The 13,220-nt window shown below is 39.4% G+C and overlaps 1 protein-coding gene across 1 annotated transcript in view; it reads left to right on the top strand.

Annotated features, from left to right (window-relative positions):
* The window catches only part of NT5DC2 (5'-nucleotidase domain containing 2), a 29,025-nt gene extending 19,761 nt beyond the window's left edge, over window positions 1-9,264 (top strand). Inside the window, exons 6-10 of the mRNA XM_025206759.1 lie at window positions 2,653-2,781; window positions 6,739-6,799; window positions 7,400-7,502; window positions 8,238-8,339; window positions 9,234-9,264. Coding sequence (XP_025062544.1) covers window positions 2,653-2,781; window positions 6,739-6,799; window positions 7,400-7,502; window positions 8,238-8,339; window positions 9,234-9,264 — 426 coding nt within the window. The remainder of the gene's footprint in view (window positions 1-2,652; window positions 2,782-6,738; window positions 6,800-7,399; window positions 7,503-8,237; window positions 8,340-9,233) is intronic.
* Window positions 9,265-13,220: the final 3,956 nt, after the last annotated feature.

Raw genomic sequence — 13,220 nt, 5'->3', positions numbered from 1 at the left:
TCCTGCTGATTGTAGAACCCAAGTAGCAAAAATTGTCAATGACACCAACAGATTTATCCTCCAGATAAATAGATTTTTTTTCCTAATTCTCTTCCAGACTCTTGGTCCAAACACAATAGTATGTCAGGCATAGGATTTTTTACTAGAATACAGGACCCAAAGAAGCAGCAGATCTCTCCTCATGGTATACTTAACTTGAAATTCATCAATTTGTCTCTGCTGTATTGTTCAAAGCTAAATTGGTCTCTTGAGAATGTAATGCGTTTAACGTGTTCATCTTCTGTGACATCTTCAGAATGATTTATTCGGTTACAATTTAATAAGGGGCAACTGGAAAACAGAATTTAAATGATTAACAAAAGAATTGTTCATATTCTACACGTGTTTAATTGGAGACGACCAAAATCCTAGATTATGCTGAACATATATATTCCTACTTGCCAGGGATTTGTTTATGGCTCCAAAGAGGTATTATGCCTTGCAGCAAGTATGCAGACTTCTTTGACAAATAGATTCTTTAGTTCTAAGCATTTCCCCAACTGCCTTTCTATCATTAAGGTTCATTAACTGTTTCCACAACCATAGACCAGCAATTCTCAGCTAGGCTGCCATGGCACCCTTAGGTGCTGTGAGAATCCTTTAAGGGTGCCATACAATGTTAGCACTATTAGATTCGCAAATACTAACACGTGATTTGTAAGATAAACCCAGAGACTTCAAATAGGAATCCATACTGTCAAAAACGTTATGAACTGTTGTGGTCTTTCTGTGTTCTTTGCAGCAGAAGATTGCTGTTTTTTTCCATAGTCAAAAAAGAATGAAAGCTAAGAGCTGGTACTTACCAAGGGGTATTTTGAGTCTAAAAAGGTTGAGAACCACTGCAGTAGACAAATGAAAAACAAACTGACTCAAGCTTTAGCTCTCCAGAGGAATTTGGCAAGTTCTTTTCCATATGTTAGTGCAGAAAGTATAAATGGAATGCAGTGGTACTTAAGGTGTTTTGATAGGGGTAGCTCTATTTGTAGAACTGACATACTGTATTAAACTAGACTTCGTGGTTTAAAACTAACCTTCTGAGCAGATGCTACTCCTCAGATACCATCATCAAAATGTTGCCAGGGTTGGCCAATAGCTTGTTTACTAACTTTTATTAATTTACTTTAAGCAAAAGTTGGAATTGAGTGAGTGCATAAGTAATGGAAATGAAATAACAAGGAAGTTTTAAGTAGTTATGAAGCTGTTCTTGTTGGTTTTGCTACTTTCCCTTTTAGTATGATTGGCTGTTTGGCAAGAGTTTTCTACCTATGGTTAGGATTTGAACATACTTACTGTATTTACCTAAATCCAAGATGACTTTGAATTTAAGGCAGTCCCCCAGTACTTAGATTCTGTACATAGAAAATTATCAATTTTGTTATAATTTTCCATGCATAGAATCTAATTGCTGGAAGGTTGTCTTAATTTTTTCCTTTCTACCACTGTGATTGGGAAAGTAATGGCAGGTGGACAAGTGGCAGGGAAAGCAGTGGCAGGTGGCCTAACACCTGTCTCCTGCCCCTTCCACACCTTGCCTCTGCTGGCCCTTTGGCCCCCAGTCCGCTCCCTGCCTGCTGTTCACCTTGTGCTGCACCTCTGGCTCTAGGCCCAGCTGTGGTCTGACAGCAGCAGCACTTATAACTGGCCCTGGCCCGGGGCAGGCAACAGCAGTGGCTCCGGCCCTGGTCAAGGCTGGAGCTGGAGTTGGAGCCACTACATAGTCTCTCCTGTGCTCCCCTTGGGCCACACACCTTGTAGTTTTTCCCATGCTTCCCTCCCCATATGAGCCACTTGAGCCACCCTGGGTTCAACCAGGCAGCAGTAGCAGCAATAGCTTTGGCCCTGGTCTGGGGAAGGCAGCAGATACAGCTCCAGGCCAGGGTCAGAGCCAGAACAGCTGTCTGCCCCTAGTCAATACTTGCATCTAAGGTGAGATTCCCCCCTCCCCTGCCCATGTTGAATAGTGGAGGGGGAAACCCTTATCTTGGATTTGAGTAAATATGGTAGTTAAACTATAACAATTGTGGTACTTCCCTGATTTAAATACCAAGTGAAACCTCATCAGGAATTTAATTAAGTGAGCATATTTGTCTCAGTACTTTGCATCCAAGGGTCTTGAAGCACATAAACATTTGGCAAAGACTTGACTTTCTTGTGAGCTAGATGTATGCAACCTGCAGAGATTGTTGCAGCCTCTTCTGTAGTGCAATAGCTTTATCTCAGTGCAATGTAAAATAGTGACTTTACTGGAAATTAAGAGTATCGTATTTTGTTGAAGTCTCAGATTATGATGTTAATTCTCCTTGTCTTTTGTAAAAGTGCTTTTATTTAATGACAGTAATAACCAATAAATCTATTTTATCAAGTACTTTTTAAAACTTAAGTGCCTGTGCATTTTTAGGGCAGAGGGCCATCAGCTGCTGATGCTTCCTATAGCTGCTGGGCTTTCTCCTGTGCTGTCTTCTGAAAACAAAACAGCTCTATATAGATAGGAAGTGTGATTGGAAACCCATGAAAAGTGACATGGCTGTAAGGTGCAACTCTTTTTCATAATGACCTAAATTATCTTTCTGAATTTCTTAGTATCTTCTTATGTATTCTCTTCCTTTTGACTAGGGTCCTTCATTGAAACAATTCATGGACATCTTCTCTCTTCCTGAAATGACACTGTTATCTTCTGTTATTGATTATTTCCTAGCTCATGGCATTGAGTTTGACCAGATTCATCTTTACAAGGATATATCTGTGAGTATAAATTATCAAAAAAGGATGAAATACTACATATGATGTTGTTGAAAATTAGTTATTCCATTTATTGTTTTGTGAGGTTTTACTATCCAAATATAAGCTACTGTTGATTCTGAGAAATATCATGAATTCCTGCTTGCAGCAAAATTAGGAAGCATCCACTACTATATTTTTATAGCTTTTGAGATCTATTCATATGTTACTAAGTCACCATTAAACATCTCTACTTGGTAGAAGTAGCATAAATAAGGGTGAGTGAACAAGGCACCAGCCCTGGACACCAACTTACTGGGGGAGCCAGAATGGTGGCCCTGCCCTGCAAGGAATCTTTCCTAGGGTGGAGCATCTTTGTGCTGTGGCAAGAGCAGACAGACAATGATACTGGAGCAGCAGCTGGGATCTTTTGAGTTTCTGGCAGGTAGAACAAACCACCCTGACCATCTTTACCACTTCACCATCTACCTCTACTCCTCACCCCTGCTTTCTAGCAGGGTTTTGCCTGGGACACAACATTTTGTTAGTTCTGTTTGATAGTCCTGTGAGGTCATTTTAGCTGCAGCTCCACGTGCGACCAAATAATTTAATTATTTAATGAAGAACATTATCCAAATTCTGCACTGTTTTAGGGACATTTCATTTTTACCCTTTATTTTTTTTCAACTATATTTAAACACACTATTTATTAAATAAAAACATTCTAGAGAATTAATGGCTAATAGCTTACTTGTAGCTTTCTTCAAGAAGACTCAGTTTACTGTTGCTGATCATTGTTTGTCTGATCTTTTTTTTGTAAAGCAGTGTGGTAAAGCTAACTCTAAGAAGGAGTTTTTAAGAAGTTTAACAATTTTATAGTGATCTAGCAATGCCAACCAAATATAGCCAGGATCTCTATCAACTCTCCAGATGGGATTATAGAACTGTTTATTGGTGTGGTCAAATTCCTAGGTTCAGTTAAAATTTTGTACCACACTGATATTATTCAAAATTATCAGTAGGTAGGATATTCTAATTTTCTAAAGGAGAAAGCATAAGTTTTTTGTTTTCTGGTTGTTTTTTTTAATTCCAACTTAAGCCTCACCTAGATTTCTTTGACCTGATATGATTTTAATGGTTATGTGATTAAAATATGGAGGACAGTTCCCCCCTCATCCTCTCCCCCTTGCTATTTGGGGTGGGGGTAGGGGAGAGGAGAGATGATGGGCAGAAGGCGCCAGTGCTTTATCTTTGGTTATTTTAAACATCCTAAAGCACAGTTTGTTAAATGAGAGGGGCCCACAGCAGCACAGGGTTTGCATTCCGGTATTCTTACCTGTCTGCCAGCCGGAAATTCCGGCCGCAGTAGGCTGACTGCTGGGCCGTGGTTTGCCAGGCTGCGGCCACCTCTAGGCTGTGATTTGCCGTGCCACAGCATAAAAACTGAGAACCCCTGCTGTAAATGGTAAAAGGCATTAATTAGGAGTCTCAGGATTCTGCAGCCTCTGGGGAAACAAAGGCTACAAAGTACTTGCTGGCAGTTGACTTTGCTTCCTTTTTTAATCCTTCTGTGCCTGCAGCCCTGGCAGTTTTGAAGGAGTCCAGCAAGGTTTTGTGGCAGGGGGCTGTATGTCAATCTAAGGCTGAAATGTTTAATTTCTGGAGTTATGATACATACGTCCCAACCCTTTAATTTCTTTTTTGAGTGAGTTTTAGGGCATCTTCCAGTGATTCCTTCTAAACCATGGATGGATCCACCCTATAGTTCTGAATGGCTGTAGTCTAAATTCTAGATGAGCACTTAGAAAATGGCTATTGGTATAATCTAGTAGCTACTCAGTGTAGTGCAGAAGCAGAATGGTGCAGAAAAAAATTAATCTGGGCTGTTGCATTGTCTTGCTCTATGGTCTTTGATTGGGAGAGGTGATCTCTTGCTCTGAGACTTGATGATTTAAATAGATTTTTCTGTAAGAGCCTACCTTTTGTGTCCCTAATATCTGAGATTAATGTTTTAAAGGCAAAGAATCTGATGCATCCTGTAAAGTATTCAGCAAAGGAGGACTCTTTTTTGTAGAAACAAGTATGGTACTCTTCCCGGTCTGAAATATGCCATCACTATTTCTCAGAATTCTGCATTCTCACAATAGTGATGCAGATGAATTGGAGATGCCCTGGAAAACATCTGCATTCCCTCAATGTGGAATCTTCCTTGCAGAGAGTTATTGGGTATTTCTAGAAGTTAAAGTGACAAAACTTTTTGTAACTCATTAGTGAGTCAGCAAGAAATGGTCACTGTTGGCATGCTAAGCATTTGTAGTGATTCTAAGGAAACTTCTCAGCTGTTTATACAAAGTACTGGTCTAAAGTTCATATCTTATCTGAGTGCCCCAATAACTGAAGCATGTGAACAGCTTGTTTTTCTGCCTTGGATTTGATTAGGTTTCTTGGCACTTATCAGCCCTGTCATCCATCTGCGAGCTTTTTTAAATGCCAGATGGCTCTCCTTGGGCTTTAGTTACAGTACAGCTAGGTTTTTTATTATTTTAAAATTTATTTTGGCATTGGGCTAAGGAGTTCACAACCAAATATTGCCCAGCATTCTGTTCCCTTACTGTAAGTACTCCACTTGGCAAATAAATGTCCTTTAATTTGCCACTTAGTTCCATTGTCAGGGTAGAAATGGTACTATGTGAACAATTGCCTTTATGTATCGACTATTAAAAACAAAGAGTAAACCTTGCATCTGAGGACTTGCAAACTTTAGTTTGTCTAAGTTTTTTGGGAAAGTCAACTTCTATATAACCTGCAAAATTTAAGGTATTTTTAATCTTCTCACCCAGACCCTCAAAAATACCTGTTTTCATGTGCTATTGTAGTTTTGTACCTTTTTAGCCAGCTTAAAGCCATCTATAAATGCTCATGAATTAAGTGTCTTAAGTGCATCTTGTTCAGTGGGGGTTATTTGCATTCTTGGGTAGAGATGTCAAAATAGTGGGATGGTGTCTCTTTCTTTGTATTACTTCCTCTCAAAGTTCCATGTGTGTAGATCCAGTGGAGAGCACTCTTTAGAAAATTGCTTTCCTTGTAAGTCCCCTAAGTCTTGGCAAAGTTCTGGTCAGAACAGATAATCAAATATGCATTCCATCTGGCTTCCTTTTCTAAGGCCCAGCAGTGCTGCATGGCAGAAGACTGTTCTTTCATCTTTGGTGCCTATACAGGAGCCAGGAGGCTGCTCCAATGCACTGTAATTGCAGTGTGTTGGAGCAGACTTGATTTAATGGAGGTTGATGTAATCAAGTCTGCTGTAGTGTGGTACTTACCGCGTTCCAGCCAACATCCATGTCTTGTGCATCGCTTCAGAATGGTAGCAGGGGCACTTTAACTAAAGCTTATCGAATAAGCTTTAGATAAAGTGCCACCACTGCAGTTTTAAAGCATGGGGATGCTAATACACAAGATGCTGCAAGATGTTTTGGGTACTCTGGGCTCTTGGAGCCACTCTTATTTAAGGATGACGACGACCCCACCGCCCCCCCCCCTTGCATTTACAAAGTGATCCCAGGCTCTATGTATAAATCAAACCCAGGCTGTCCTATTTTGGGCCACCTGAGTATTGGTGCAATATTGATTTTGATATAAATCTGTTCTGTTTCTAACAGTTTTTTTTAAAGAAACAAAAAATGCAGATTAGTTTTATCTTTATTCCCATAGGTGGAACATAGCTGACTTGAAGCCAGATGGAACATAGCTGACTTTCCTTTCACAATCACACCCAAATTCATAAATTTTATTCTGGTGCTTGTGGTGATGATAATAGTGAATCCCCATTCAAAATATCCTTGGCTTTCTCTGTTTCTCTCTGTATCCCTGCAGCAAATAACCCATGTGTAATTCTGCCGGATCCTTCTTGGCGAAAATAGGCAGTAGTCATGCTGATGCCAGTTTTAGATCTGAAGCTTTTTGATCTTTCTCTTTTTTCAGGATGCCATTAAAGATGTTCATGTAAAAGGAATGATGTACCAGTGGATTGAGAAGGACATGGGTCAGTAACATTTTCCTGAATCTGATCTTGATTTTTGTGTGCACATTTTCTTTATTCCAAGTGTAAGAATTCAATAAAATATCTGTGTAACTACATCATTAACTTCACAGTGGTATCGGCAGACTGAATTGCTGCTAACAGCTATCCAAGGAGTAGAAATTTTGGTACTGACCAAAAGAGTAGTTGCTTCATTCTTCTGTATTTTTTTTCTTTGTTGTGAGTGAAGAACACCAGTAGTTGAAGGTAAAACATACCATAAAGGAAAGCAGTAGCTTTTAAAGACTATATCTTTTCACTGTAGATTCATATAAGCTATGAGGTAATAATGGTCTGTTTTTACCTCTTGGCATGCTGTGATCTCTTTCTGCATTTTAACCATTTCAAAGTTCTTATTTTGTTGCTAGTGCAGCTCTCTGTGTCTTACCTTACTGGAAGATTGTGACACTGTGTCCAAGCATAAAGACTTCTGTATTCCTTTGAAAATTATGAACAATATCATATCTGACCTTCTTAAAAATTATTTTTGGAAAAGTTCTGAGATTCTTGAAAGCTGGTTTTAATAATAATAATAATAATACAATTTTGTGGTTTTTGATACAGAAAAGTACATTCTCCATGGAGATGAAACTTATGCCGTACTAAACCGACTGGTTAATCATAACAAGAAGCTTTTCCTCATCACGAACAGCCCGTTTAGCTTTGTGTGAGTATATAATCGATTCATGCACTGTAAATTGATAGGCTACAGCTACATGTTTTATATAGCAAACCTCATTGAAAGACCCTCTCTGAGAGTTTGAATGCAGTAAGTTGCATGTTTCCGTGGGTAGATGAGTTTCTTTGGGTGAATCTGATATCTTTTATTAGACCAACTTAAATAGTTGGAAAACAAGTATTAAGCAAGCTTTCAGGTTCAAAAACCCTTCGTCAGGGTAAGGGAGTTTCTGCAGTTGGTGTGCACTCTTCCTGGATGGAATGAAAAGTAAAGAAGCCAGAGGCTGGGCTGGTATGCATACAAGACAGGTAGTCAGTGAAAATGTAGATTGAGGAGTCAATGGGTGAGAGACAAGCTGTGGAGGGGGGGAGAGACTGTTGATTCTGACAGCAACACCTCTGAACTGGCATGCTTGATCTGTTACCTGAAGGCATAGGGTTGAGGTCTGAGCTTTGCTGGTAGAGGAGAGAGAATCCCTTGGTGGCAATAGCAGAAGATAGTGATCACTTACTATAAATATGAAATCATTGTGCAGCTCTTACATGCATTAAGATGGAATCAAAGGCTTATGGAGTCTCTGTGCTTCAAGACTGAACAAGTAAATTTTTATTTTAAGCCAAACTAAAAAATCTGTATGGATTTTACTCAAAGGAAGGTATGGGGGAAACAGATAAGTATTGGAAAGAATTGCTTACCTATTGACTTTTTTCACTTGCTCTTCAGAGATAAAGGAATGAAACACATGGTTGGCAAGAATTGGCGGGACCTCTTTGACATGGTCATTGTGCAAGCTGATAAACCCAACTTCTTCACTGATAGACGCAAGTACGTTTCATTGCAGTTTATTGCATTACTTCATCCAAGCTGAACATTCCCCTCTCTCCCCCTGCCTCACCTCAAAAAAAAAAAAAAAAATTTGTCCTATGACTGCGTTTATGGGTAATGTGTAGAATTAAAAATTGTAGGCCTGATTTAGGATGGGTTCCCTCCATGCTTCTCTCACATATTCATAAGCTAAATGCATCTGTTAGGGCAAACAGCTCTCATTAATACATTCTGTGGAAATCTGAAGCAGAAAGTGCATTTGTAAAACATTGGCTCCTTCAGTGTTTGACTGATATTGTAATCCTATTTATTTGGACATAAACATGATTAAAGCATTATCATGATTAAATCGGCTAGAAGAAAGGGAAAGGACAGCATACTTCTTACGAAAGCTGAATGCCTTGTGATTAACTTTGTGTCAGATTCTCTCCTTTCTGCTGCCTTTTTAACAAGGCTTCAAAAACTTGGTAATATAATTTTTTGGCTGGATGTTTGGGCATTATTGCTCTGTTTGTGTATTCAGTAACTCTCAAGTCTTGCCCTCCCCTCTCCCATTCCCCCCTGCAGCTTAGCCCAGGATTCAATATTTGGGGCCACTCTTGAGTTGCATTTTAATAGGGAACTTTCCCATAAAGTGGGATTCTTTTCTGTCTGTTCACAATCTCCCTGTGTGTTGGGGGATGAGAGGGGCTAGTAGCTGGTTCCCCTGGTCAGGACCTGTGCCACAGATTTGCTCCAGTACCTCTACTAGTATCCTAGCATTGCTGCTTCTTTGCTGATGTCTCCATGCAAGGTATCTTCAAAGTTGTTGTTTTTTCAAGGGTCACTTTTAAAGCACCTCAAAAGGAGACCTTCTGTTTCAGTGATGTACATCTCTACCTTCATTTTTTACAGCCACTTGGAACACAACACACATTACAGCTGATCATACCTTCAGTTCTTGGTGGGCATGTGTACTCTTTACAAAACATGCTATATGATCAGAACTGACAGGTTTATCAAGGTCTATGATATAATAGTCATGAAGAAAAGGATAGTTCAGGGCATAAGTAAACTGGGAGGTCACTGAGAAGCTTTGCTACCACTGTCTATAATGTAAGTATCCTCTAGCTGAAAAAAGAACGAAGTCTGATGCTGTAAATCTAGCATCTTTCATCTGCATTAAATTTACTGTATAATTAATTACCTAGAAATATAAATATTCTTATCAATCTATATTGAATTGGTATGAATATGGTGTTGTGCTTTCTGACCTAGAGAAGACCATATCTCTTAATGCTAACTGCAGAAACAATTAATGTGTTTAAGATAATTAACTTTTAACAGTCTTATAACATCAAGTGAGGTTTTTTTTTCCAAACTGCTAGGTACAATATCAAGTTGTAGTCACAATTAGTTGATTTGCTGCCCCACCTCCCTGGCTCATCAATAGGATGCGTCCCTTGCAACCATGTAAAATTCTGCCCAATACACACTTATATCAAAGACCCCCTGGAACAATATGAATGGCACCTTCTGCAGGAACTTGCATAATTATTGTTGTTACTTGGATCTTTTTTGAGAAATAACCACACTACTGCACTTTATTTTTAGATACTTCCTCAATTTTAAGTGAAGCTTTTAAGTCTTCATCTCCAGTCAGTGTTCTTTTGTAAACTGAGCTCAAGGACTTAGTATTGCCATACCCACCTACAAATGAATTATAAAATGGTTACAATCCTTCTGCTTGTTCTCTACCACCAAACTTTACTGTTATACTCTCATTTTTTTTAATGTAATTGAAACCATTTTAGAGCATTGTAGTGAGTGAGGGAAGTTAATGAACTATGAATGATCAAATTTTGTTTCTGTAACTTATGTTTGAAACTTTGATTAGTACCCCTCCAACTTTTTAAATAAGTCTAATGATAAGTAATCTAACATAAATTTTGAAAGTGGAGCAGTCCAGATGATTTAAGGTTCTAAGAATTATTGGTGCAGAACTTTGCTGTTTGCATACCAGGTGGAAGTAGTATTGCACAATATTGTCTATTTTCATTTGAGCATGAGCTTGTGCTCCCACTCATGCTCTCAATATCATGAAAATCTGCTCAAAGGTAGGCACTTCATTTCTCACTTGCTTTAAGGCTTAAGGAAGTGATTTAATGGTACATTATTAGCTTATTAAATGCATATAACACACAATCCTTTCTTTGTTTTAAATCAATATCTTGATTTAAATAGAGGAAGACAAATGTATTATGGAAAAGATAATTTCAGGTTAAAGATTAAATTTAAATTTAGCTAAAGGACTGACAGGTTTTGGGGGAGAGAATCCTAAAATTATTTAGAACCCGGGTTCTCATCCGGCCCATGGGCCCATAACGATGAGTGGCTAAGAGTGTATGCTCAAGACTTTGACCCTAGCTTCCTCCAGTCACTTGCTGGTTCTTTTCTGGTTTCTTGCTGATTCCTTCATCTCCAAGGTCTTGCTTCTGCTTTGTCTCCTGACAATATCTGGTGGGCTGCATCTTGTTCTTACACAATGGGCTCTATACTCTTCAACACTACGACCTTGTTAGAAAACTGCTTGCCTAAGCGTTTGCAATGTTATTTTTAATGTATCATTTTGCCTTGTGGTTAGCAACTTCGCTGAGACATAGAGTAAAGCCTTGTATTCAGCTGCAAATCCAGTGCTCCCCAAGGTCCAAATATAGTCACTCTAACACTCCCTCACAGAATTAGTATAGGCAGCAAAAGAGAAACCCAGCTGATTCTCCAGAGGTCATCACTCTCTCCGCACAATACACCCATTGGGCCTGGCAAGGTAGATGGTGTTTTTGTGTTACTTGGACAGAAGACTGACCTTTTGCCCATTGTTGGTAGCTAGTGAGAGTGCTTAGGCTTCTCACTTTCCAGCCTGGGACTGAGCCAGGAACAGGGACGATGGTACCATAAAGAGATTTCCTTCTTTTTATTGGCGTGAATATGCAGCTGAATATTACCTGGATGCTTGGTGTTATTATAGCACTACTAGTGCCTTTTCATCTTGTAAAACTTTGGATAAATGTTAAGGGTTAGGACTTTTTTAACTTGCTGTGGAAACTAGGTATGCTGTCTTTACAGGAGGGCCCTGGTCTTTCTTAGGATTCTATCACTTTACTTCGTGTTCCTAATTTTTGCACAAATTTGGGGAATTAATAAAACTACATTAAATTACTATTTCTATTATATAAACTAAAATATATTAATTTTAAAACAAACAAAACAAAAACAAGGGGTTTGAAAAGGAAACAAAGGATGACAATAAAACAAATAATTCAGTAGCCTTCTTGATCTTTGGCATGGCTGAACTCTGTGAGGTCATGGAGGTGATGCTTTGCATGATGTATCATTTTTGTAGCTACTCTTCAGGTATTTCATAGCTTTTCAAGAAGTTCTGCTTTACATTTCATAGTCCAGCATAGTTGACATCACAATCATCTGTAGTAATAGCATTTTACAGACAGTAAAACACAGTTTATTCATAGATGTTAGGGTCGGAAGGGACCTCAATAGATCATCGAGTCCAACCCCCTGCGTAGGGTTCAGATGACCCCAGCTAGATGCCTATCTAACCTCCTCTTGAAGACCCCCAGGGTAGGGGAGAGCACCACCTCCCTTGGGAGCCCATTCCAGACTTTGGCCACTGTGAAGAAGTTCTTCCTAATGTCCAGTCTAAATCTGCTCTCTGCTAGCTTATGGCCATTATTTCTTGTAACCCCCAGGGGCGCCTTGGTGAGTAAAGCCTCACCAATTCCCTTTTGTGCCCCCATGATGAACTTATAGGCAGCCACAAGGTTACCTCTCAACCTTATGTTGCGGAGGCTGAAGAGGTCCAGGTGCCCTAGTCTCTCCTCATAGGGCTTGGCTTGCAAGCCCTTAACCATACAAGTTATTACACACAACACAGTTAAGCTTGATTTCTTTCTTGTATCCAGCAAACTTCATGATGCTTCAGTGGTGGTTCTGTCCTGTAAAACACAAGGACAAAAAGGGAGGGTCTACCCCTCTTGGTTAGTTTATTCTTCTTATACTGTGGCTGGCTTTGCTTGTGGTCTTCTTTACTTCTTTTGGGCACAGCCTCTGACTTCTGGACTCCTTGGCCTCCACTTGGGTCAGTTGAGGTTGCAGGCTTCTGGCTCTGGCAGCTCTAACAGTGATTTTTCTTTGTGCCCCTTCTCTGGACTGTCAGATTACTTGGTCTTTTAGGGCTCTGCAGACTCTTTATTAGAGCTTTCTTTTTTCCTTTCTTTAGCAACTCTTCAGAATCCTAACACTTTTTCTAGGTTTTACTTAACTTCTAGTTTTCCTTTTCTTAACAGATCTTAACCATATCCTTTCTGGGCTACAGGCTTCACAATCCATTTTCATCAGTGGCCCCTTCTTGCCTTGGTCTTTGCAAACTAATTTATTCATGAAATTTCTCTCTTACAGCTGTACAACCCAGCAAGCTTCACCTCAGGACCAAGAAAGTTTCCCCAAAAGACTAAGACTGTGGGTGACAAATTACACACTACACACAATCCCTTTCAATAAAACTTTTCCTACGTTAAAAAGGAAACCTTTAAACTATGCCTCTGCAGAGGAAAAAAAATCATGCCTCTGATAAGCTCACTCTTCTTTCCCTGCTCAGAGTCACTTAAATTTTGGGCATTGATCTCTCTTTACACAACTGTTAACCTGATGTTTCCTAAAACAAGCCGTTATGTTCTTATAACAATCTCTATCTCTTCTAGGCTCTTTACTGTTCCTGGAGAGGCACGGTGGGGGAGAACTAAGTTTCCCCTCGCTTCTAATCACAAATTCTCTGCCACTGCCTGAGCGGATGTGTAGTAACATACCTTGTTTTTTTTTCTGTGC

Source organism: Alligator sinensis, unplaced genomic scaffold (assembly GCF_000455745.1).
Source record: "Alligator sinensis unplaced genomic scaffold, ASM45574v1 scaffold78_1, whole genome shotgun sequence".
Classification (NCBI taxonomy): domain Eukaryota; kingdom Metazoa; phylum Chordata; order Crocodylia; family Alligatoridae; genus Alligator; species Alligator sinensis.
Note: the sequence above shows the minus strand (reverse complement) of the source record. Positions and strands in the feature narration are given on the sequence as shown.